Source organism: Photinus pyralis, unplaced genomic scaffold (assembly GCF_008802855.1).
Source record: "Photinus pyralis isolate 1611_PpyrPB1 unplaced genomic scaffold, Ppyr1.3 Ppyr1.4_LG8, whole genome shotgun sequence".
Lineage (NCBI taxonomy): Eukaryota > Metazoa > Arthropoda > Insecta > Coleoptera > Lampyridae > Photinus > Photinus pyralis.
Genome location: NW_022170819.1, coordinates 28,030,932 through 28,058,312, shown reverse-complemented (window position 1 = coordinate 28,058,312; position 27,381 = coordinate 28,030,932). Strand labels below are relative to the sequence as shown.

General features: G+C 36.3%; 3 protein-coding genes across 3 annotated transcripts; all 3 read right to left on the bottom strand.

Annotated features, from left to right (window-relative positions):
* Nucleotides 1-17,639: 17,639 nt before the first annotated feature.
* On the bottom strand, nucleotides 17,640-18,559 carry LOC116179125. The gene is made up of 2 exons (XM_031498840.1): nucleotides 18,223-18,559; nucleotides 17,640-18,174 (listed from the first exon to the last, which is right to left on the bottom strand). The coding sequence occupies exons 1-2, from the start codon at nucleotides 18,268-18,270 to the stop codon at nucleotides 17,773-17,775; spliced, it is 450 nt and encodes a 149-aa protein (XP_031354700.1). The 5' UTR covers nucleotides 18,271-18,559; the 3' UTR covers nucleotides 17,640-17,772.
* A 6,268-nt stretch (nucleotides 18,560-24,827) lies between these two features.
* LOC116179745 lies at nucleotides 24,828-25,582 on the bottom strand. Its single transcript, XM_031499565.1, has 2 exons — nucleotides 25,389-25,582; nucleotides 24,828-25,342 (listed from the first exon to the last, which is right to left on the bottom strand). The coding sequence occupies exons 1-2, from the start codon at nucleotides 25,434-25,436 to the stop codon at nucleotides 24,944-24,946; spliced, it is 447 nt and encodes a 148-aa protein (XP_031355425.1). The 5' UTR covers nucleotides 25,437-25,582; the 3' UTR covers nucleotides 24,828-24,943.
* A 91-nt stretch (nucleotides 25,583-25,673) lies between these two features.
* On the bottom strand, nucleotides 25,674-26,292 carry LOC116179746. Its single transcript, XM_031499566.1, has 2 exons — nucleotides 26,136-26,292; nucleotides 25,674-26,088 (listed from the first exon to the last, which is right to left on the bottom strand). The coding sequence occupies exons 1-2, from the start codon at nucleotides 26,178-26,180 to the stop codon at nucleotides 25,708-25,710; spliced, it is 426 nt and encodes a 141-aa protein (XP_031355426.1). The 5' UTR covers nucleotides 26,181-26,292; the 3' UTR covers nucleotides 25,674-25,707.
* Nucleotides 26,293-27,381: the final 1,089 nt, after the last annotated feature.

The following is a 27,381-nucleotide window of genomic DNA, read 5'->3' as shown; positions in this document are numbered from 1 at the left end:
CCGCCCTAAACCCTTCGCCCAATAAATACCGAGATGAAAAGAATTGTTAAATGAGAATCTCCTTATAACAGTAAAAAGGATCGTGATTAATATTGCCTTATTTAATCTGGGGAATTTTAATTTAGCGGAAAACCCGTGTTTAGGAATAACAAGAGATTTAATTAAGTATAGAGTTTTTTTGTTCGTTTTCTTTGGAATTATTTATTATATTTTTTGTGGACGACTTAATTTTTTAGAATGGCTGATTGGTATTACGAGAATATCAAAGAGCAAGATAAAAATGATGGATTTATCAGCGTACGTCAAGTTAATTTTTCAATTCCCTTTTCGACGGCCGTACTTTCTATTTACGTTTCAGATTTATCTTTCGATGTTCAATTAGCGCAGTAGGAAACCATCGCGTGGCGGTAATAAATTGACTTCTAACTTTTTTTGCTGACTGGATTAATGCCTATTCAAACTATGAAAGTCTCATTATTTTTTATAATCTGTATTGTCCTCATTTTCCAAATTTGGTTTCGGTGAAACCTTATTAGTAGTAAGTTGTTGCTGATTTTAAAGAACCAGTGGCAGTTTCTTTAAAATAGAAGGGATCAGTTGTGAAATGTTTTAGTACTTATTGGAGTCAGTTTTTGTCATATAAAAAGTCACATAAATATCTGTTATTAAGAAAATCTATCACGTTCTCTAATTTGAACAACAAAAAGTTGAGTAAATAGAATCGGTTAGATCTATTTCTAACTTACTTAGTCCCCTCCACCTTGATTGAACGTTTTTCACCGCATCATGCTCGCTAGACCTTGCCCATACATAACTAAATTGTGCAAGGGACTGAGGTTTAATCCAGGAATCCTTGACGGAGATACGCTAAAAACTGTTGCATGTTCCTGGAAAATGTTCGCATGAAATGTCTATGTCAAGCAAATTTAACAGGAATTTTGAAGGCAAGCACCGTGTTCGAAAGTATGTTAACCGAAATTACTTCTAACTTGGCGGCTTTTATAACGCAAGATACAAATATTTTTCTGCCGAAGCTTTTGTCTAGTTATATGAAACAAGTTTCACGTTCATATTTACAAGCGTAATGTGCCTAAAACTCTAAAAAGTTTGATAAAAGAATTATAACTTTTAAAATTTAATATCAAGGACTCATGTACGATCCCGAAAAGCTCGTAAAGTAGTATTACTTCCGGAAATTTTCACGGGTAGACGCATTAAGTATATAAAAATCGCAATAATCTTCAAAAGGGTTTATGAATAGTGAAGCGCATAAATTTATATTGGAGGGGAAATTGTGGATTTTTAGGTGCGATAACCTTTACAACCGGCAATTCGTATGAGTGTTACGGTTAATTCGTATATCGGCAAAACAAGGGCTCGAAAAAACACCTTTCAGCGATATCAACTGAATTAATACCCACTTGAGCTGTTGCTTTGCCATTTGGAAATGTTGAGAAACGAGACGCGCTTTGCAAGTCATGTCTGTATGAATAAAATTTCATTTTTGTCTCGTAATTCAACCCCATCCAATTCTCGTTGAATGCGGCGTATGGGGAAGTGCACGGAGTAGGTATCATTTATAATTAAGTTGACGTTTTTACGCTCATGAAGTGAATTTCAAGACAAAAAACGACCAGTTTGACAATGTTTGATTAATATTGGCGATTGCGGTGTCTGAGGTTATTAATGGTTGGCGTATCGGGCGCATTTAAATTCCCCTTCCATATTCCATTAAAGATCACTAAAGTGACCGCACTAATGGGATAAATAGACGGGGTAAAATTTAATAATAGACCCTTCTCGCTTTCGATCTTGATACGGAAGTGCAACTGTCTGTTTGATTACATTTCGTAATGTAACTTTCCAATAACAACGGTTTGCATCAACCGGAATTATTTGTTATTATGAAGTATACCTCTTCTAATGCAAGCTTTACAGACGGTTTGAAAGACAAGTTGAATTTTACACAATCTTTAGTTGACTATACTATAGGATTTTCATTTGAGGAAACCCACCAAAAAAATATATAAATAAAGGATACAAGTGAAGGACTCTGATATTCGAGCAGGGAATTGTATCCGAAAGCGAAAAAAAGAGTGGATACGACCCCTAAAATGGACCATACAATGTCTCCAAACAACCAACCTGAAAAATTGATCACCGACCAATCTACAACGGTCCAGGAATTAGCTTAATCCTTAGCGTTCCAACAACGTCAAAATCGCCCCCCCCATATCATTTAATTTATACATGCGGGGAGATACCTTCTGAAACACCACAAATGGTCCGGCATATTTCGGTGCTAATTTTGGCGAAATTTGTTTCGAAGCTTCGGATTGTGGGAAATTTCTACGGTAAACCTTAATATCTCCAACATTAGGTAACAGAGAACAACGCCTTAAGTCATAGTAGCGCTTATTTAATTCTTTTTCTTTTAAATTATAATGTAATGCTTCCACATTCTCCAAATAAGGCATATTGTCCTGTAACTGGATATGTAGGTATATCTGTTGGGCAATAAATTATTATTATTATTCTGGACAGCCGCTCTAAGTGCAATGTCATCAAACCGCTTACATAGTTCTTTGTTTCTTGATTGATAGCTAAGAAAAATGTACTGAACCGAAACACAGAATTCCAGAAAAATTTTAAGTTTTCCTTGAAAAAACTGGGATACGTGGATTCCCATGCGCTTACTGTTTTTTCTTTCTTGTTTTTTGCCCAGCATTAAAGAAGTAATATTCCGTATATTGAACTGAATTACATTCTTGCAAATAAGACAGAAAATTCGTTTTGAGCACCATGAATAAAAAACGAGGAAGTGGTATGATTTCATATACAGAAAGAAATGCTCGATAACCAAGAAAAGTATGTTAACGGAGGAGTAGAACTTATGCCAGTATACTTTATTTTTTCCCTAATTATTGAATTACTTTTTATCATTACTATTGTTGTATAAATAATAATTTCGTGTCTCGTCATAATTATTGTTTCAATTCCATCAATAGGTTTCTAGTCAAATATCCATTACTTAATGTTTAAAAACTCAATTGCTAAAGCCCTCTTAATATCTAGCATCACAAATAATGAAAAAAAAGTGATTATAATTACACCAAAACGTCACATTGCATTTCCATAAATATTGCAGTTATATCAAACTTCTGGCTTCAAATTCCAGTGCAACTAACAGTTAGTTAGTGAAGTGAAGCACCATCTTATAGTTAATTAAAAACACGATTTTCAAATATAGTAGAATTACACTTTGGTCTTCCGTTTGAGACGGCGTAGAGCGTAGACTAGAAATATTCATTTCAGGCAAGTCATGAAAAGAATTTGGAAAATTTATCTTGTCAAATCACTTTTGTGATTACAGAATGTATAGGTACTTGCTTGACTACTCCTTCATAAATGAGTGAACAATAATTTAAGTCTCGTCTTAAACACTAAAACTCTGATGCTGCAGTTGAACACCTTCCATTCATAACTTTTTGCTGAACTAAAGAAAAAATTTCAAATTCATTGTATTTTCTCAGTTCTATAAAAATATGAAATTAAATTTCTGAAACTGTTTCCGTTAATACTAATTAAACTTACTGAATTTTGGCAAGTGAACTGCGTTTTAATACAGTAGGTGTGTATCCTAATGGTAATTTTTCTTTCATCGTTCTTAATTACAGCCTTTGTATAAGCAGAATCAGTACACTTATTATGTTCCTTTATACCGTATATAGAGGATGGGACCTTGCGACGTAAATTTTTCATTTCTCTTCATCCCAACCAACACACAGTTCCTTATATAAAGCGTTTATAATAGACTAAAACCCTACGTTTAAAAAACGTAATCATATACTAGTATACAGTATGCATAAATGTCCGGTGGATATTGCTATATTCTTGTAGAATATTATGCGTTTATAATTCCCTTTTATATACGATTTATATGTGTTTACTGAACAGGTTTAAATTTCGCATACGGAATATGTAGTAATATCTCTACGCATTATTCGTATTAAATTCGTCGATAATGTATACTGCTAATAAACGTATACAGGGTGACACTTTTAAAACCTTCAATGGGCGATATCTTTTTTTATATTAGAGGTATCACAAAATGGCCAAAACCGTTTCGGTAGAAGCGAGGGGGAAGCAAAATGGTCGTATAAAGAAGGAACCAACTTCAACCTCGTACCCCCGCCACCCCCATGCCTAAATTTTGAATTGTGACGTATCACTTGTGATGCATCATTGGAAAGCTCTTAAAAAATGCTTTTCAGAAATACCAACACTGGTGCATTTAAACTGCCCATTCACAATTTATGTAATAAAAATGAGTAATTTGAGTATTTGATGAATTTGTCAGTGTTTGAAATAAAAAAAATTTCTTAGATCTAGTGATGCTTTGGAAAAACAATGACAACAATTTTTAGTAAATAATAATTTTCTATTGCTTTATTTGTTGATCGGTTATTATTATTTTAGTCTCGTTTTTAGTATTTCTTGGCAAGAAAATTACAAATTTTGAATTTAACTAAAGATTTCATAATGGTGTACACGTTAGCCGAAAGAGTTGAAATTATTTTCATCTATGGTTCTAAAGCGCGATCTGCATTTAGAACAGCAGCTGTTTTTAATGCCCGACACCCAGAACGACGTGTCAGTCACACTTATGTTGCAATGTTAGTGACTAAATTTGAAGAAACTGGGTCAGTGGAAAATAAGAAAAGAGACGGACCAAGAATAATGGATGAGCTACTCAGATTGAAGTTTTAGGTCATTTTGCTGCAAACCCAACAGCATCTATTCGAAAAGCATCGACTATGACCGGACTTTCGCGAGAAACTGTACGACGAACTCTTAAGGTGCACAAATTCTACCCTTATAAGATGCAGATTGTACAGGAACTAACAGAAGACTACTCCGATCGAAGAATCCAATTTTGTGAAATAATGACCGAGAATATTCAAAATAATCCGGAACTGATGAAAAACATTTGTTTTAGTGATGAATGTACATTCTTTTTAAATGGAAATGTGAACAAACATAACTGCCGGTATTGGGACGATAAAAATCCTCATCTTTTTCGCGAGGGGCATACTCAACGGCCCCAAAAAATTAACGTCTGGGCAGGTATCTTAGGTGATAGCATTATTGGTCCTCTGTTTATAGAAGGAAATTTAACTGGAGATACTTACCTAAACATGCTACAAAATACCGTCGAGCCTCTCATCACTCATGAAATAGAGAATCAAATAAATCCAATTGACGAATTGAATTTGATTGAAGATTTCATACATTTTCAACAAGATGGGGCTCCTCCTCATTACTCTATGATTGTTCGTGAATTTTTAGATGAGAAATTTCCGGGACAGTGGATAGGACAAAGAGGTCCTATAGAATGGCCAGCACGATCTCCAAATCTGACACCATTGGATTTCTTTCTTTGGGGTCATTTAAAATCGGTTGTGTACAAAACTGAACCAGCTTCCATAAATGATCTTCGCTACCGGATAGTCAGGGAGTGCCTTTCACTTTCCAGGGAAGTGTTTAAAAATGTTAGAAATGAATTTGAAAACCGTTTGTGGTATTGTTTGGAGCAAAACGGTGAACATTTTGAACATTTTATTAAATAAAAGTTGTTTATTTGCGGAGTTCAAATTTTAGTGTAATAAATTGTGAATGGGCAGTTTAAATGTACCAGTGTAGGTATTTCTGAAAAGCATTTTTTAAGAGCTTTCCAATGATGTATCACAAGTGATACGTCACAATTCAAAATTTAGGCATTGGGGCGGCGGGGGGTACGAGGTTGAAGTTGGTTCCTTCTTTATACGACCATTTTGCTTCCCCCTCGATTCTACCGAAACGATTTTGGCCATTTTGTGATACCTCTAATATAAAAAGCGATATCGCCCATTGAAAGTTTTAAAAGTGTCACCCTGTATAATAAATGCAATATTATATGTGCTTGACACACAATTTATAAGCAAATGCGTACGTGAGTGTAAATGAATGTGCAAAATGAACAGTTTTATAATGTCTATAGAAATAAATTTAGCAATAAAACGGTCGTATATAATACGAAGTAATGCGATTGTACAAAATACGTATTCCGTATACCAATCTCAAAATTCCAGTACGTACATGGTAAATTAAAATCGTATTATATACGTTTGTCAGGTTAACACTAAAAAACGTTTATTTATGTCCATATTTTCAACGTTTCTTATACCAGTTTCGTTAGATTATGACATAAATAATACGTAATCTTGATACGTAAAATATGCCTAATTTTTTTTCGTATTTTGGAGGAAGTAAACATACCAATATTCCAGCACGGTATATCAAAGTGGTATTATATACGTTTGTCAAATTATTGATAAAAGAACGTTCATTTATATACATATTATCAACGTAGAACGTGAACTCTATGTCTTATATATACGAACAAAAATCGGATATTAAACGTAAGGTATAAAATTGGTCAACAAAAAATCGTATACCATACTACCAATACCGCCAATACCGAATTTATCCTTTCAAAACGCTTTAAAACCGTTTATTAAACGTAGGTGTGTTGGCTGGGATTGTTATATCACTTTACATATCAAAAATCTTGTACTGATTTGACTTCCGTCTACTGTTTTCTAGTGACTCTCGCAAGACAAGACAAGACAAGAAATGGCCCTTTCTTGTCTTGTCTTGTTTCTTGCAACTTCTTGCAAATTTATTTCTGGCACTTCTTGTCTTGTTTCTTGTCGTGCAAATTTTTTCAAGAACTTGGTCATTTCTTGTCTTGCAAGTGACCGTTTGGTATAGGAACTTACTCATAATAATAATGTCGGTTAAGCAACCTCATTGTCATTAATTTTGCGAATCATTTTTCTTATTTAAAGTAATACTTTACAAATATTGTGCAAAATTTTACGATAGAAATGCAAAAAGAATCCAGAATTTTTGTAATATTTTGTGAAAAAATGCTAAAAATTGGATAAATGAGAATATCACTATTTGATATTAAATTCGAACCCATAAATTTTGTGAGTTTGTGCAGAAGTTCAAATGGCAACCTTTAATGTTGAACAATATTATGCTAACCGAACTTACTCGATCTTTAGATTTCATGGCAGTAACGCTTTACCTAAGTACTTTTCCTGTAGCCTGTCACTTTACCAGATTCCTTTTCCTTTACATTGGCATAGACATTGTTAATGTCTATAATGACTCACTTGTCCTCCCATTATTTTATTTTTGGACGCGGATTTTTTCCCGAACCCGGATTCGAACCAGGTGCCCTTAGTACCGCAGTCGTGCTTCCACGCTACTGCACCACTCAGGCCCAAATTTTATATTAAAAAGACCATTTCTGGAAAAATGTACCTTACAAAACTCGGCAGTGAAGTGATGGTATACTTGACTCCGAAATTAATTTTATGTAATTAACTATTAGCGCGATTACTCAAGCTAGATATTTTCAGACGTGTGAAGTAAATACGTATTTTCAAAATCGATCGCCGGAACCTTGCAAGAAATGCAAGTAATGCAAGAAATTTCTTGTCTTGCATTGAGTGTTTCTTGTCTTGTCTTGCAAAACTTCTTGTCTTGCAACACCATGCAAGAACAAAAATGTCTTGCTTCTTGTACGGATCACTAGCCCAAAACCTCCATGTGTTGCTCAAAAGTGGCGGTAACAATTATAATGTAATCTTTTAAAGTAATAGGGCTTCAAATCCATCCCCACAACTCTGTCTATTAAATTAACCTTTGCCAGGTTGAAGACCAAACGGAAGTCTTTATGCATCTCCTACGATCCCATAGTACTTTTAGACCAAATGTGACTGTGTAAAACAGTACACCCAAAAGAAAACAGCGAAAATATCTTTAAAAAAACTCGTGGGTGGAAAATGTTACCTTTACTGGTGACGTCCCAGAATATACTAAATCTAGTAAAAGTGGACGCTTCACACTCTCTAATAAATTGCCTATCGCGTTTTGACAATGCGCTCGATAGGAAAAGGGTAATTTTGAGGATCGTTCGTAACCAAATATCATTAATTTTAGTTTTGTACGCGTAAAATACTAGTTTAAAAGCGTTAACCGCAAAACAAAGCCCACCCCTGTCAGATTTTCCGCAAAACCACACAAACACACGTAATCACATCGCTTGTTTACATATATTCAAATGCGCGACATGTTTATATTATTTTGCGGCCGATAAGAATGATTTGTGTAGTCGCCCCCAGATTTCCACTTGCGTAATTGATGCAATACGTGCTAACCCCGCATTAATCAGTCGCGTATAAAATGTTTTCATTAGGAGACTGCAACGTGAAAAGGTTAATTGGGTTGTAATGGTCTATAATTAGCGAGAGATCAAAGGAAGTAGACGCTTCTAATTAGTAGCAATTTCGGAAAAAAAATGCGGCTCTTTTGCAAATACGACGGTATTTGTGCGTGCCGCTAATCCGGCGAATACCCTTAAGAGCGTTCGGCTTAAAATTAGGGGATATACTCTATTAAACGGTGAGACACCGGGGACTGTGGCAATATTGGAATCATATTATGTATGGGACTTCGTGACATGCATATTCAATATTCGCCAACTAACCTTTCAGTATGCCATGTGTATCTAGACGAAATTTGATTAAGATGTCAAGGGGTTTCCACGTAAATGGCAGGTGACGCACACATTACTTCGCCTTTTTTAATATCCTCGTGGAGACCTTACCGAATATTTAGTACGTGTAAAATTGTAAGGAGTCGGTGCCGATACGGTATCTAACAAGCACCAATTAGGACTTTTGAAGTTTATGGGAACAGGTTCATTTATTTCACTCTTAATGGGGTAGTTAACACGCAAAATCGGAGGTATGGTCAGCTTAGTATTCATGCAAAAATGTTAAATTCACGAAACGTGGTGTGAAAGTGCAGCTAATCCTAGGTAGTAACCGCAAATGCGTGATTAATTGAAATCCGGTGCTTGTCTAGACGTAGGACGTTCTAGTCAAAATTTATAGCGCAAAGATTTTGCAACAAAGAAATACACAATTACTGTGAAATAATAATTACAATAATTGTTCAAAAAACTTCTACATTGCGTTCACACTGCGATGCATCCACACCAAGCGGCTCAAAGTATGCAACTGAAGCTTACTGTTTGAAACGAATTAATTGAATAGGGTAAAATATATTGCACATTTGCAATTATTTCAAGAACAAAAATATTTTTTATGAAAACCGCCACCTCGTTTAGAGGTTGATAAAATTAAACGGAGCTGAAATAATTATAGTTCCTGGAGAAGTAACGAAACAAGCGAATCAATGATTAAAGGTTGTCGTTTTCATTAATAAAACGCCATTTTGTGGGTGTTCATTCAAAAAGAATAGGTAGGGAGAAATCTGGAATAAAATTTTTGAAGGCATTCCGGATTGAATAGCGAGAGACCTCGCGAGATTCTTAATTAAGACGGAAGATTTTTTAAGACATTTCATTTTCGAAGGAGCCACGCCGTTCATCGCGACAAATCTAGGCAAAACGTGGTCCGATGCGAAAATTTTTCGGGTTATGTGTCAATATGACAAAATTTATTGGGTTTATTTCTGTATTTATTAGCTGCATTCAGAAAGAAAAGGAAGGGAAGGGAGAAGAAGCAATTTTTTTCGTGTGTAGACTTATCAGTATAAAATTTAATAAAGTTAGCCCTAGACTCTGACAATATCTTTACACGGAACCAATTCATTTCAAAAATTATTTAGGTAAACCCTTTTAATTGCAAAAACCTAATTGAACTACTGAAAATCTTTTACGTCTTTGCACTTTTTTAACCTGTGGCTATTGGTAGATACTACTGGATGAGTCCAGACAGTTCTTATTATTATCTATATATAGTACAATTGACAAAGTATTTTGTTCCTTTCTTTTTGACAACAGAAATGTTTCCAGGATATATAAATTGGCGATCTCAAGTAAAAATAAATTCAATTACTTTCGAAAATCTATGCTCAGAAGGCATCGCAATAGAAATAAGTCAAAGTTGGAACGTAACAGGTGTTCCTAATAGTCTCGCTAATAGTCCATATCATGTTGTTTTGTGCGTGCTCACAGTTTGTAACTTTCCCGGTGCGGATTAGTTTTCAACTAAATTAAAACCTATCGCACTTTCCATTTGTGTTATTAGTTCAATTTTCGAATGAAAGCAAGGAAGTTAATGGCCTATCGCCAGGTGATGTCTCAAATTTTTATTAAATCATCCCTCCGAGATCGCCCACATCTCCGCGATACAAAAGCTGGTCGCAATTGAAGCTCTAATGAGGTTTTCTTATCGTTGCACTTTGAGGGAGCTTTTAATACCGCCTCGTTAAATTTAAATGAGAAGGTTTGCGGAATAACGACATTTCAATGTAATATTTTAATATCTCTAGATTTTTGTTAGCCTATTTCAGCGCATCGACAGTAACTGTTTGATCAGGCTCTTGCGTTTCTTATTGTCTTGAGCCGATATCGTATTTGAGATTCAATTTCCAATTAAGTTTTATAATTGAAGACGGGGCGGCATGTTTCAATGATTTTCCTCTGAAGTGAAATCTTTTAGCTCTCTTTTTATCCTACTGTACTGCTCATATTTGTACACTACGACGACTTCAAACAATGCGCCTGCAGTGCAGTATAAAGCTACTACTACTAAAGCGTCATTTCGTAGAGCTAACTTTGAGAGACATTAAGTTTATTAGAAGTTATTGAAATGATAAGCTTTGAAAGTGAATTGAATAAAAATTAAAGGAGAATTATTTTTTGTTTTGGTAAAACATGATAATAACGGCTTTGGTGGCCTTTTTAGACATCATTCGCCTGTGGAAATTTTTTTTTAATGGATTTCGGAAGCCCTTGAGCTGAGATTTATATCGCATTTCTCAATCTACAGCTTTTGATTGGTTGAAGATAATATAGTACATAAAATTAACGGAAATTTAATACCCTGCAAGTTCGTTTCTGAAAATTTTTCTGAGAAACAATCGTTGGAGGCATTAGAAACATAAGTTTGACAAAAAGAGGATAAACATGAATTTTTAGAATATTGTCGATATTCAATCATGTATATCTTGAAAACCGTTAAAAATTCGAGATGTGCAGGGAAGAAATTTGTCGGAAATTTAATTACTTTTTACTTTCATGTAGAAACTGTTTTTCTGTCGTCTACCGTTTCCGAGATATAATTAAATAACCAAAAAAGACGCCACCGCCCCGCTTACGATCTTAAGCTCACTTCGCAGTGGCGGGGACAGTATGTCAACTTACTTACAAGTTACAACTCTTATTAAAGTACTCAAGTCAAAAAGTTTCGCATATTTATTTATTCCACATCTCTCTATTGAGCACTGGACTATTATAAACACAAAACCTCTGCTGGAACATAAGATGTTTGTTTACCACCATAATATTGGCACGGAATGTAAAAGTGAATGTTTTCCATTAGTTCCGGGTCGCCACGCCTTTTTTCGAGATGATACCCGTGCACCAAATCAAGATTAGAATCATATTACTTTATTTGTATTTTTTAATCAATAAACACCTTAATCATTAGTGTTTATATTCTTTCAACATCCATCTTATACAAAAGCATATCAAGCATTTTATACACAGTCCACATAATAAATAGCGAAGCTTCATTTCTACACGCAACAGTGTAGTTTGAAAAGTTGGAGTAGGAATTTGCAATCGTGCTTCTAAAAAATCTAATTTTCAATCCATCAAGCATTTCATTCTTGGTTATGACCGGGAATTCCACTTCACCAAAGCTACGGGCTTGCACCAACATCATTCCTTAGTTAGATCTCTGTTTTCCTAATTTCGTTGTAAAAGAAATGCTAGCTATTTGCTGCATTATAAATATGTATCTGATGATATGCTCGCACTAAATCCAGAAAATGTGTGTGAATATGAGGGATGGGGTTTCCATCGGTAGTCTACCATTATTTATGTAACTGTTTTAAATTGATAGCATAGTTTACTCATTACGATGGCATAGAAAATCAAATGGCAACATCTGCTTTATATGAATGTGGCACTGCGACAGATTCCTTTAACCTAATTTATTTGATACTGGTACTTTAATAATCTCGAGGGAAACGGTGTGAATGGAAGAAATAGAAGTTAATTTAAAAATTATTGGAAAACAAATAAGGGTTGTCCAAAATTTGAATTTTGTTTAACTACACAGACATAAGTAAAGGGGTGAAGTTTTATCGAAGCCGAGATTAAAATTAATCACCGTTTGCTTTTCGCATCGCATTTAGATAATTAAAAAAGAAAACATAAATCATATCCTAATAAGAACCGTAGAGTTTAAGATGGGAGTTATTTCATTGTAAAATGAATAATTGCTTTTTCCTAAAGTTTAATTGAAATCCGTTTTTGATTTGAGTCCGCTGCCTCGCAGGAATTAAATATCACTCCAGAAGGCATACCTTAACCTGAACGTTGGTTGTTTTGGCAACTACAGGGCTTGCATTTATTAGTTTTGCATTTTCCGAAAATTGAACGGAGCAAACACGCCCTCGAATGTTATACATCGACCTCAATATACCGAGTTAGTGTTGACTTTAACATCGAAATTGCTCCTTATTTCATAATTGTTTAAACACCGAAGAATTATTAATACCCTTGACAGTGTACCCTTACGGCGAATTTTAGCTTAAGTAACTCATTAGCCACCCGGAAACTTTAAACGTAACCAACTTGCTTGTTTTCCCGCAAAACCGTTTTAGCTCCCAATTCAAATATCTTTCGTATTTACAAACGGAAAATCTACGTATAATATTTAAATGGAAATTAAGTGTCTGGCGAAATGAGCATTACGTGCTTGATAACACATAACTATAAAAGTAAGAAAGTCAACTTTAAGTACTAAAACAATTAGTTATGTGTGCTTATCTAGTTTGGAACGACAGCGATGCGGGCTGCATTGCGTCTCTTGGGAATTAAAGTTACACTAACTTTGTGTGACACTCCGTGTAAACTAAAATCATACAATCATGAGGAAATCCTGCACAAGAATTGCGAGGAAATAAAATTCGTAAATGTGCCGCATTCCTTTCTTTTTTCCTTCTTTCGTACAGACTCTATTCGTTATAGACAAGGAAATTAAATATTGGTTTTTAATAAACTGGGGAGTTGCGCGGAGCAAGGCTAAATTGACGTAATTTCGACGATATAGGAGAACGTCACGAGGGTTAAAACCTCAATTAGTACCCGGTAGTAAGGAAAATTGACTTTAGGTCCTTACATGAGAGTTTCAATTTTTGGTTACAGGAACGATATGGATCTTCATGGCGCAACACTGTTTTCAGTTTCAGCCTTTCCTCGATGGGGTCCCTGTGATTGCCTATTAATTTAATTCACATTGTTGTTCTATTTAGACAGTACAGTTAAAAAGAGAAATAGACGAGACAAGGATGATACAGGAAACCGAAATGGATCGAAAGTAATATTTGACAAGTGTAAGTGCATATTTAAATTGTACAGTAAAGGAATGTGATCATGATTTTATTTTTTTAAGATTAAAATTAAGAAGGAAAAATAGATAATAATTAAAGGGCAGAATCAATTAATTATATAGCGAGACAAGAATAAGTGTAAGGATAAGACGGCAGGAGTCTTAAGTAGTCCGGACATAAAAAGGCCTGAGAGAGGGATGTCCACTTAACCAACATTATTTAATATGAGAGATATTGAGAAACTATTGAGATAGGATCCAAGTGGACGAATCCTACATTAATAAGGAAGATATTGTTCCTGGCATACGCTGATGGCCGTAATAATGGCAACAGAGGAAAAAACGGATGTAGGAAATTGGAGGAAAAGAATGGAATTGAATGTCTAAAAATCAAAGCGAAAGGGGGGTAGAATAGAAATAGAAAGCGTAGAGAAAGTAAGAGAATTTAAGTATTAGAATTCTATTCGCAACGAAGCAGTAGGGAAATGCACATATCAAAAAAAAGGGGGAAGTGACGAAGCGTAGGTTTAAGGAATAGGAGAGAGGAGATTCAAAAATAAGTTCAGAACCTGAAAGTTATGGACTAGAAACTAATTTCGAAATAAAATTCAAAGGGCTGTAACTTTTGAACTAGTAGCCCAATCTTGAAAGTGTTTGAAATTATGGATTCTACAGGCCACATTCTATTAGACAATTTTTCTTGCGGATCGATCTGAGACAATTTTTTTTCGAGCCTCAAAAAAAGGCATTGTATTACCTTCCTTTTTTGCCAAAAATCGACTTTCTCGGGAAAACACTTTTTCTTATTAATTTTTGTGCGTAGAATCCAAAACAATTCGTACTTTTTCGATCAGACTTCTCAATCAAAAGTTATAGACTATAAACCAATTTCGAAAAAATATTCAAAGCGCTGTAACTTTTGAACCAGTAGTCCAATCTTGGAACTGTTTGAAATTATGGATGCTACAGGCCACATTCTATAAGAAAATGTTTTTTCCGGGTCGATCTGAGGCAATTTTTTTTCGGGCCCCAAAAAAAGGCAGTGTTTAACCTTCCTTTTTTTTGCCAAAAACCGACTGCACCAAAATTTCTCGGGAAGACACTTTTTTTTATTAATTTTGGTGCGTAGAATCCAAAACAATTCGTACTTTTTCGATCAGACTTCTCAATCAAAAGTTATAGGCTATAAACCAATTTCGAAAAAATATTCAAAGGGCTGTAACTGTTGAACTAGTAGCCCAATCTTGGAACTGTTGGAAATTATGGATTCTACAGGCCACATTCTATAAGAAAATTTTTTTTCCGGGTCGATCTGAGACAATTTTTTTTTCGGGGCTCAAAAAAAAGGCAGTGTATAACCTTCCTTTTTTACCAAAAATCGACTACACCAAAATTTCTCGGGAAAACACTTTTTCTTATTAATTTGGGTGCGTAGAATCCAAAACAATTCATACTTTTTCGATCAGACTTCTCAATCAAAAGTTATAGACTAGAAACCAATTTCGAAAAAAAATTCAAAGGGCTGTAACTTTTGAATTAGTAGTCCAATCTTGGAACTGTTTGAAATTATGGATTCTACAGACCACATTCTATAAGAAAATTTTTTTCCGGGTCGATCTGAGACAATTTTTTTTTCGGCGCTCAAAAAAAGGCAGTGTATAACCTTCCTTTTTTACCAAAAATCGACTACACCAAAATTTCTCGGGAAAACACTTTTTCTTATTAATTTTGGTGCGTAGAATCCAAAACAATTCGAACTTTTTCGATCAGACTTCTCAATCAAAAGTTATAGACTAGAAACCAATTTCGAAAGAAAATTCAAAGGGCTGTAACTTTTGAACCAGTAGCCCAATCTTGGAACTGTTTGAAATTATGGATTCTACAGGCCACATTCTATAAGAAAATTTTTTTTCCGGGTTGATCTGAGACAATTTTTTTTTCGGGGCTCAAAAAAAGGCAGTGTATAACCTTCCTTTTTTACCAAAAATCGACTACACAAAAATTTCTCGGGAAAACACTTTTTCTTATTAATTTTGGTGCGTAGAATCCAAAACAATTCGTACTTTTTCGATCAGACTTCTCAAAAAAAAGTTATAGACTAGAAACCAATTTCGAAAGAAAATTCAAAGGGCTGTAACTTTTGAACTAGTAGCCCAATCTTGGAACTGTTTAAAATTATGGATTCTACAGGTCACATTGTATAAGAAAATTTTTTTTCCGGGTCGATCTGAGACAATTTTTTTTTCGGCGCTCAAAAAAAGGCAGTGTATAACCTTCCTTTTTTACCAAAAATCGACTACACCAAAATTTCTCGGGAAAACACTTTTTCTTATTAATTTGGGTGCGTAGAATCCAAATCAATTCGTACTTTTTTGATCAGACTTCTCAATCAAAAGTTATAGACTAGAAACCAATTTCGAAAAAAAATTCAAAGGGCTGTAACTTTTGAACTAGTAGCCCAATCTTGGAACTTTTTGAAATTATGGATTCCACAGGCCACATTCTACAAGAAAATTATTTTTCCGGGTCGATCTGAGACAATTTTTTTTTCGGGGCTCAAAAAAAGGCAGTGTATAACCTTCCTTTTTTACCAAAAATCGACTACACAAAAATTTCTCGGGAAAACACTTTTTCTTATTAATTTTGGTGCGTAGAATCCAAAACAATTCGTACTTTTTCGATCAGACTTCTCAATCAAAAGTTATAGACTATAAACCAATTTCGAAAAAATATTCAAAGCGCTGTAACTTTTGAACCAGTAGTCCAATCTTGGAACTGTTTGAAATTATGGATGCTACAGGCCACATTCTATAAGAAAATGTTTTTTCCGGGTCGATCTGAGGCAATTTTTTTTCGGGCCCCAAAAAAAGGCAGTGTTTAACCTTCCTTTTTTTTGCCAAAAACCGACTGCACCAAAATTTCTCGGGAAGACACTTTTTTTTATTAATTTTGGTGCGTAGAATCCAAAACAATTCGTACTTTTTCGATCAGACTTCTCAATCAAAAGTTATAGGCTATAAACCAATTTCGAAAAAATATTCAAAGGGCTGTAACTGTTGAACTAGTAGCCCAATCTTGGAACTGTTTGAAATTATGGATTCTACAGGCCACATTCTGTAAGAAAATGTTTTTTCCGGGTCGATCTGAGGCAATTTTTTTTCGGGCCCCAAAAAAAGGCAGGGTTTAACCTTCCTTTTTTTGACAAAAACCGACTGCCCCAAAATTTCTCGGGAAGAGACTTTTTCTTATTAATTTTGGTGCGTAGAATCCAAAACAATTCGTACTTTTTCGTTCAGACTTCTCAACCAAAAGTTATAGACTAAAAACCAATTTCAAAAAATATTCAAAGGGCTGTAACTTTTGAACCAGTAGCCCAATCTTGGAACTGTTTGAAATTATGTATTCTACAGGCCACATTATATTAGAAATTTTTTTTCCGGGTCGATCTGAGACAATTTTTTTTTCGGCGCTCAAAAAAAGGCAGGTTATAACCTTCCTTTTTTGCCAAAAATCGACTGCACCAAAATTTATCGGGAAAACACTTTTCCTTATTAATTTTGGTGCGTAGAATCCAAAACAATTCGTACTTTTTCGATCAGACTTCTCAATCAAAAGTTATCGGGGTTCAGAATAACCTTTTTGATGCAATGGTCAGAGGGGTGTAATGTATGGGGATGAATGGAATTACAATTTGATACTGGGTCTAAAAAGGTCTAAACGAAAAGACACCAAATTACATATTAGAGGAAACAAACATGGAGAAGATAAGGATAGCGAAGGAGAAAGTGAATTAGTGAAGGATTTTTGTCAACAATGACGAAAACAACAGCAAATTGGGAGAACAGAGAAAAGAAAAGGGAGATTAATGATACAAGTACAGCAACATCGAGCGAAAGCTAGACCTCAGGAGGGAACATTACCTACATACAAGAAGCTGATGAGAGAATGGTTACCGAAGTACCTAAGGGGGAGAAGAAAATATAGTGACGTTTACATGCGGAACCAAGGAGAGAGGGAAGGAGAAGTGGACAATAGAAGAAGCAATGAAAAGAGGTGGAAAGAGCCAGGGAAAGCATGAGCGGAGAAGGGCGAAGACGAAAGGAATGGATGCGGGTGATTTTAGAAAAGGGGAAGAAACACACATTTTAGATTTTTTTATCGTTTATTTATGGTAAAAAATGTTGGCCAATTGGCGTTAATAAAGATTGATTAATAATAAATAGCACAATGTAACTATGTCACACCTGCTGTAGTAAATTTGACACACACAACTTCGTCGAAAGCTTTATCCCGTTCGCATCAGCTCCAAGAATGGCACCAGCATACAATTAAGCATCAATATTGCACTGTTCCCAAGATCACTTCCGGATTCGATGGTTTTGCAATCGTTAACGAATTTTTTTGCCAACTCCTCCTTATTGGGATAGTCTGATTTACCGATGAACTTAAACAGGTTATGGGTGGCGTATTTTTCCCACGCCGAGTGAGAAAATTGCAATTCGTCATCGACGAGCTTCATTTCTACAACCCAACACGCCATGAACTTGTTTAGTTTCTCATCTCCCGTGGTTAGTACGAAGTCTGCAGTAACGTGACTGTCCATGTACGACTTATCAATTCCGGTTCGGTTGAAACAAATATAATCCTCGATCGTGTAGTGGGTTTCATCAATATCAATTGGCAGCACCTGAAACGTATAGGTCAACGCCATTGTATCTATCGTGTCAATCCTCACCTGTGAAAATGCGCAGAGAAAGCACAAGAACATTAGAAGTTGGGCCATGATTGTGGATCACGTTTTGACAAACGATTACTGTTGGTTTCAACCCAAATCACACAACAGTTCAAATGGATAACCTTACACAGAGATGAAATTAATCGGAGAAATTAACAGACAGACACTAATCTAAACGATTTGATGTTAGAAACCACAGAAACTACAGTTGCATATTCAGAGATGGCAGACTGCCAATTGCTATTCATATTTGAAGATGCGTTTATTCCTGATAAAAAACATTATTATTCTATTCTTAGCAACTTGAGCTGTAGGTCTTTGTTCTGGGACTCTTGGGATTTGGGTAAACACAAAGCCTTCTTATGTTTTTTACGTGATGGGTTAAGACGGGTCACAGCGGATTTGATATACTCTTGTGAAACGAAACTTTCCTAATAAATACGCGGGTTACATGATAATACAAAAAACTGCGGAAATTGTGTATGAAAGTTTATTTGATAACTTGGTTACAGAGCACCCATTTGCGTCACCACGCAATTGAATATGTTAACCATTGTGTCTCCATCATTTTGTCCTGGCTCGGCGTTTAGACAACTTTTGGACACCCTTTCTGCCACTTCGTCTTTGCGGGGATAGTCGTTCTTCTTGAAGAGATTGAATTGATGTTTCAATATGTAGGATTTCAGTTTGGAAGGTATCATGTGCATATTTTCGTCGACCAGTCCGATTTCCTTTACCCAACATACCAGGAAATCATTAAACTGCTTATCTCCAGGCGTAACCAAGAAATTGTCGTCAACTCGGTTGTTAATGTAGCTCTCCTCTATTCCCAACTTATTCATGCAAATGAAATCTTCAGCTACGTAATTGAGTCGCTTACACGAAACCTGATTAGTTATAAAAATTAAAGATACACTTCCAGAAAATCTACCGTTTACCTGAAATAATGTAAGGATCGCCTATAAAAGTACTGCTACCTTCATATTGTACAACGTTCACGTTAGTAGTATTAGTATGTTCTTTATCGCCAGGAAGTGAAATATATAGCGACATCTCCTAGATGTTACATGAACTACAGCTACAATTCCTTGTATTTTTCATATAAACACGCCTACTATACAGGGTGTATTAAATTGAGTTGGATAACATGGCTATCTTTGTTATTACTATACTAGTTGGGGGGCCATAGTTAATAAATCGCAAGTCTAACGCCATTTAATGAGCCATTTTGGAAACGTGCGTTTATAAGGGTAAAAATGTCTGCTGAACCCGAATTCGAATGTTGCCAAGCTAATTTTTGGCTAATTTCAAAATGGCGGCTAATATGGCGGCCACATACATAAATTTTTATGCCAGGCGCATTTTACATAGTTTTTCGGACTGAGGTGTTAAAAAAACATACAGGAAGCACAGAAAATTGCAAAACTTATATATTGGGTACATTATACAGACAACACGGTAACAAGATAGAGATAATTCTGACGGCAAATGTATTACCTATATTTCGTTCAAAAATTTTAACGGAACTTAAATTTCTTCATCATTCTGCTCATTTTTTTTACGATTGAAGCAGTCGTAAAGGCCCTTGTAGATATTTGTGCACTTTTAGAAACTAGCACAATTTATTTAAAGCCAAGTTTTTAGGAGGACTAGTCTGACCATTCGATTTTTCAGTGTCCCTTATCGCATTTGCGAGACAATATGTATGGTACAAAATGTCCCCGGCAACAGCATAATGAGAAGATGCAACTCTACGCCCTTCTGTACCCACTGCACCCAATGTAAGTTTTCATAAGAACGTCCGCCTAAAAAACTCAAGTTGTTTTTGAAAATTAAATTTTATATTAATAATATATAAATTTTATATTTTATAAATTTAGACCTTTATCTACAAAATGTTCGGACTATTTAAAAAAAAAAAGTTTATAGCAACTGAATACCGGCTGTTTAAAGATTAGATATTTTACACCGATTATTGCGCTAACCTGTTTTATTGTTTTACTCTTGATCAAGTTAAATGAATTAAAATTAACTTTTAATGTAATTAATATATTCTGTAAATGCAGTTAATTTCAAGTTAATTCAGTTAATGTAATGTAATGTGGTTAACGCTAAGTTAATGTAATTAATTTATATTTAATGCCATTTAAAACTACTCTTAATAGGTAGTGGCTATAGCATTGTGAAAAACCAAATTTTGAACCCGGTGCTAGATTTGCTTTTATTCCAAGTGCCTATGTATCAAATTTTTTATTTAAGTACTTTCATAAATAAAAAAGTTTGCAATTCAAAAAGGGCACTGTGAATGTAGAATTGATTAGGCCCAACTGTTGGCATTGCGTATTATATGGCTAAAACTATGCCCTCGACTATGCCCATATTGAATTTCATGCAATTCGGTTTACAACTCACGGAGATGTCAAAAGGGCCTTCTTTATTTTTTTACGTACATTGCCAATTCGCGAACTTTCATCATAATCGGCGGCGGTCTATTCGTTTTCGAGGTATCGTGCTAATGAACAGATCTCGGGATAGATGGACAGGCACTGCAAAATTATAAACTCTCTACGTCCTAGGAGATCGTCAATAATTTGAAAATGTTGGTTATTTAAAATATTTTTGCTACAGTGTTTTATAAAGAATTTAATAACCTGTCATATTATGTAATAATACACAGGGTGTTCCATGTCAAAGTCACATTTTTGTTATCATCTGAAAAATGCGATGTGGTTTTGTTTTTTTAAATGCAGATTTGAATTCATTGGAAAAATACGCAATTTTTATTTATATATATATATAGTTGGAAAGAACCTAAATACTTACCAACGGTTATTAAAAAGCACAAAATTTAATAACAAACAAAATTTGCTGAGGAAAATGTAAAACACTAATTTAATTCATTCACAGCTTTTTTGGGACACCCTATCACCACAGGATATATTTTCCTACATTTTCCGAACTAGCTATGGAGTTAATTAACCAACTCTTACCTATATATAAGTAATAAATTATGGAAAACAATTTAATACTAAATAGCACACAATACAATAGATAGTGGCGCCATCGTGCTGTATTTGTGAACTAGTCCAAAATTCGGCCTGGCAACATCCAGAATCGGATTCAGCACATTTTTTTACATCTAAAAAATCATGTAGCCAAAATGGCTCATAAAATGCCGTTAGAACTAAGAAACAGAGTCGTTTTTCGATTTGGCCACTTAACTATACTTACAGATTCGGTTAAATTGGCAAAGTTGTATAGTTTTTGATGCTGATGGGTATTAATTCCGGTGCGATATTTTGAAAAAGAGAACTATCGAAAAAGTTTCAAATAAAAGTTGCAAGATTCGAATGGAAGTAGAAACATTTTTTTCAAAATGGCGGTTTTCGAGATATTGACATCAATTTCCTTATTTTTAAGTGGAGTTTACGTCACTTGATAGAGAAAAAATTACAAAACCAATGATAGTGATACTAAACACTTAGTATGTCATTTGGGAATCAAACTTGCATTTTTGCCTCGAAGTTTACAATGTATTTCTTATGGCAATAATTCCATGGATGATTGTGATTGAAACCAAATTCGTTGGTTTATTGTCGCGCATAGTCATCATCGACATTCGGCACGGCCAATAAAATAACCCAGGCCTAGTCTGTATATTTAAACATGTCTCCAAGATCTATTAAGATTGCATAAATTTCAGACTTCTGTAGAGATACTGCCGAGGTCATTAGCAGTATTTCACTAACTGCTGAGATTGGAAGATGCTTGGATATTCTCTTAGCTTCAGTATCAGTGATTGTATGGAATTCCCATACAATCTGCAATAAGTCTATTGGAACTTATTTCCCGAATTTGGTTTTGAACCATCGACAATTTTGGCTATAGCTTTTTTGACCAAATTCACTGGCCTTCGGGCGCGTCTCCGGGTGGCCGATAGGGGGACGCACACACAGACACGAATGATCGTAAAGTGACTACTTGCTTCGGTGTGGGTAGTGACGATTATTGCGTAGGTGCTGGAAGCCAAGCTCTGGACAAACGGCTTTGCCTAGGTGAGACCGGATTTCCGCACTACTCGTGGGAGTTGTATGGACGATAATTCAAACAAAATGGAGTACGGGAGACTCCTCGAAAGAGCTTCTATTCACAAGAGCAAGTGACAAGACCAGTGTACCTGCGACTGGTTGGAGAAGGCCCTCCCACTCATTAGGCCCTGGGATGGCGCGTCTTTGAAAGGTTCAGATACACGTCCAGTAACCAAGGGGATGGATGTGGTACCCGAACACCCGGATGACACGGCCACCATCTTGAAACGCATCCAGAAGAAAAATCCTAGTTTCAGGACGAGCATATGGACGGCGTTTTTCTGTAGGGAGGAGTCTCCTCGTATTTGACCATTCTATCGGGCACTCCAGCGGGGGTCTCGCACGTCACCTTTGTGACAAAAGCGAGGGCTCCGTCTGCGCCAGGTAAGGGGATAGGGTTCCACCAAAGTCCCATTGCGACAGAGGGGGCTCAATCTTTCGTTATCGACTTCGAAGGGCGTCGGGATTACTACCGGTTCCCTCAGAGGCCGAGAAAAATGTCAACGGGCTGTTGGCTCGTGCGGTGGTTCTTGACTCCGACCCTTGCGTCGGAACCGTCGGTATCACTAGGGGAGGAGGAACCTAGTACATCAGTAAAGAACAAGGTAACCTTCTTACAGAGCAATTTGGCAGCACAGTAAAGGGCAACCTGGTTAATAGGCCGCCAACCTATCGTAAAGCATCATACAAGAACCTTGGGTTTACAGGGGAGGAGTAAGAGGTCTGGATCAGGTAGAGGATTATCTTTGTTACAAGAATGGCACCTAGGATTTGCATTTATGTAGATAGACGAATCGAGTCTTATCTAATGGCTGATTTCTGTGTAAGAGTTCTCGTTGCTCAGACTTCAGCTGAGAGATGGAAGAGGACGGAGCAGGCACTTGGCGGTCTGCTCAGCCTATCTCCCGTACGACCTCGGAAAAGGGGTATTACCAGAGAGGTGCAAGTGTTGATAGAGAACTGTCGAAATAGTCGACTCCCTTTTGTGTTTGATTGTTATGCAAACGCACTCCATGCTGTGTGGGGCAGCACCGTCTCGAACTCAAGGGGAAACCACCCTCTGGAGTAGTTGTAAACAACTGACTTGAATGTTTTAAATCAGGGAGCATCACCGAGATTCATCATGGATAGACCACCTTTGCTCTGTCCGAAACCAAGGCAAGTGAAAGAGGTGACCCTATTAGTAAGCGACAACATAATAGCGTCATACGAGTACAGCTGTAAACTGCAGACTTTTCGAAGTGGAACCCACCAAGTGAGCTACCCGGGTCGGTGTAAGGCCCATCGACTGGAAGTCAGCTGCCCGAGTGGTTACCGAGGGATCTCTGAAATTGCGACACGTTCATCCTATTTACGAGTGCATGACTGGATGGGATATTCCCGGCTCTTTTGCATTTGTTGCCCTTTTTTAGAGGCTCCCTGACTTTAAGGTATATTCTCAAAAGAGGGAGTCAGGTAAGAGTTGTGTACCTGTGTCAAATATGACATGGCGGAGGATTACAGGCCCATCACCCTATCATCGTTTCTTCAAAAAACGGTGGAGAAGCTGGTAGATGCATAAATAAGGAATGGGGCACCTACTGGTCTTTAGAACATTACACTCGTTCCAACATGTCCACGGAGACGGCTCCTCGCAGCCTCGTCTTCAGGCGAAGGGACGGGCTCTGGACCTAGTTGCGAGACAAAGCGGGTAGGCACAATGGGCTTTTGGTGTGCCTAAATACTGCCTAGTTTTCCCTGTGGTGAGAACAGGACAGGAAAGAAGTGATTCAAAAACGAATCCAGAATAACAAATTACCTTTTGCATGCAATGGTGAGAGGTGTGCTGATGTATGGAACCGAGGGATGAAAGGAACGGAATGAACTAGCAGGATTACAAGGAAGGCACCACAAATTGATAGACACTAAACGACATATTAGATAGGGGAACAACAATGGGATAGAGAAAATGAGTTAGGAGAACAGAAGGAAAATGAAAATATAGAATTTGGGGACACAGAGGAAGATATAAAGCACGTGTTGTGAGAATGCAAAGAGGTGGAAAGAGAAAGGGAAAGCATGAGTGAAGTACTTACTGGAAGAGGGGTAAAGAGGATGGTTTTAGAGAAAAGGGGAAGAAACACAAGAAAACTTTAGCTTTTTTGTAGTTGATTTAAGTTTTTGCCTGATTTTGACTAATAATAAATGGTAAAATGAAACTCTGTCACATCTGCACACCCGCGTCCCGCCGTGGTGGAAGGACTGACAATTGTAGCGGCGTAAGCACCCCACCCCCACCTTAAGACAGCACTATGAGTCTCTTTCCTGTTACGTTCCGTATACTCACAGTCTAGGTTTAAATGCATCTTCCGTTAAAATTCGACGTGATTTTTTTAGTAATATTGGTGTAGGGAATGTTCATCTTACTCTCGAACTTAGTCCGTAGTGAGGGTTCAAAATCAAGAGACCAAAAACTTTTACCTTAAAAATGCGAGTGTAAGTGCTTGAGTTGGATTGTCTTATACCCAATTACTCTCATTACTCAATTACACCTTTAATCTTAATAATTCCAGGGAGCTTCTACTATTATACTACAAGTAAAAACCTACGCTAAAGTTCCTTTTGCTTAGATTTTAAACAGATCAATTCCCAGTCTATTGCCTCATCAGCTTCAGGAATGGCACCAGCATACAATTAAGCATCAATATTGTACTATCTCCATGATCGCTTCCGGATTCGATATATTTGCAATCGTTAACGAATTTTTTTGCCAACTCCTCCTTATTGGGATAATCAGGTTTGCCGATGAACTTAAACATATTATGGATAGCTACTCTTTCCCACCCCGAGTGAGAAATTTTCAATTCGTCATCGACGAGCTTCATTTCTTCACCCCAGCACGCCATGAACTTGGTTAGTTTCTCATCTCCTCTGGTGAGTACGAAGTCTGCATTAAGGTGACTATCCACGTATGACTTCTCGATTCCGGTACGGTTCATACAAATATAGTCCTCTATCGTGTAGTGGGATTCATCAATATCAATTGGTAGTACCTGAAATGTAGGTAAGCGCCATTGTATCGTGTTAATTATCACCCACCTGTGAAAATGCGTAAAGAAAGCAGAAAAACTTTAGAAATTGGGCCATGATGAACACTACAGCTCAAATGGATAACCTTGGCCAAAAATTGTTTACGTGATGTTTTATATGAAGAAAGATTAGGACGGGTCACAGCAGACTTGATAATCACTTGCGAAACGAATCTTTCTTGGGAAATACGCGGGTTACACAGTAATACAAAGCAACTTATGTTTTGAGAGCAAACAGCTGTGGAAATTGTACGTGAAAAGGTTATTCGATATGATCTCCTGGTGTAAGGCAAAATAATCACTGTAACTTTGTTTATTTACAAATTAACTTACAAAGCACCCATTTGCGTCATTACGCAATTGAATATATTAACCATTGTGTCCCCATCATTTTTTCCTGGCTGTGTGTTTAGACAACTTTTGGAGACCCTTTCTGCCACTTCGTCTTTGTTGGGATAGTCGTTCTTCTTGAAGAGATTAAATTGATGTTTTAATATGTAGGATTTCAGTTCGGAAGGTATTATTTGCATATTTTCATCGACCAGTCCCATTTCCTTTACCCAACACACCACGAAATCATTAAACTGGTCATCGCCAGTTGTTAGCAAGAAATTGTCGCCAACTCGGTCGTTAAGGTAACTTTCTTCAATCCCCAACTTTTTCATGCAAATGAAATCTTCCGCTACATAATTGAGTCGCCTACACGAAACCTGTTTATAAAAATTAAAGCTACACTTCCAGAAAATCGACCGTTTACCTGAAATAATGTAAGAATCACACATACAAGTACTGCGACCTTCATACTGTCTAACTTTCACGTCAATTGCACTGCAGTTACAAGTGTCTAATGTAAAGTGCCATCCAATTTTATTTAGATGAGAGGGGAGAGTTATATTTCGATAAGATAATTAATTAATTAATAAAAAGCTGTGAAGTTATTTAAGTATTCATGCTCTGTTTACTTGTTTTTCTTAAACAGTTTTTATCGATACCAGTTTTCGTAGAAAATGTCAACTCATTTAATCCTACACTTGAATCAAGCAAACATGATATAGATCATATCGACAGAATAGGTACATCATTCCATTCTATAATTTAAACACATTCCAATAAAAGAAAAATCGATATTTCACAATGTTTCATTTGGTGATTATATCGGTCATAAGTTATAAACCTCAATTCTTTTGGAATGGATGTTCTGATATCCAAAAATCCAAAGCTTCCATTTTGTACTGGATCTCAAGGTCGGTCAAAAACGGATTGAGACCTGCACCTACAAAATCAGACGTACAATTGATGGATACAAGAAAATAAGGTAAAGAAAGATATTGAACTGATTCCTAAACCCCTTAAGAGACAGGAAGGGACGCTTCATTTCACGAAATCGGAGCAAGGCTGATCCTCCACAATGTTTTTGATCTTAGAGTGTCAAAAAAAATGTTTCCAGAATGGACATAAAAAAAAGTAAAAAGTTTTGGTATCCATAAACAGCTACGAAGGAGGAAAGAAACAATATTGGTCAGATATGTAAAAAGGATGTGCTTCTTCAGTTAAAGGGAACCAACATTATTTGTGGAAGTGGAAGTAGGATAGTAGAATTCATGTAAAACCATTGTAGTCTGTTGATTAGGTAGGTATATTCTTGCAGAAGTAGAAGTCATACCTTGAAAAGGACAGAACAAGATAGACAGTAGGGAAAGGTAAGCTCACCCCTCCATTTTTTTTTGTGACGTCACAGGTCGTTACGCGCCAACGCGGTAAATTTGAAAATGAATTTGTGCGGTAGATTTGAATTTTTGAATTTGCGGATGTTCATTTTGTAGCGGTCAGTTTGAGTTTGTGTGGGAGATTTGAATTTTTTACTGTAATAGTTTGTCATCTTAAATATACAGGGCGGTAATCATAGTTATACATAGGGTGTTTGTGTTAGGTCATTTTGCTCCGAGGTGTCATAATGGCACTAATCTGCTAGTCATTCAGTTCTGCATAAAAGGGCAGAATCG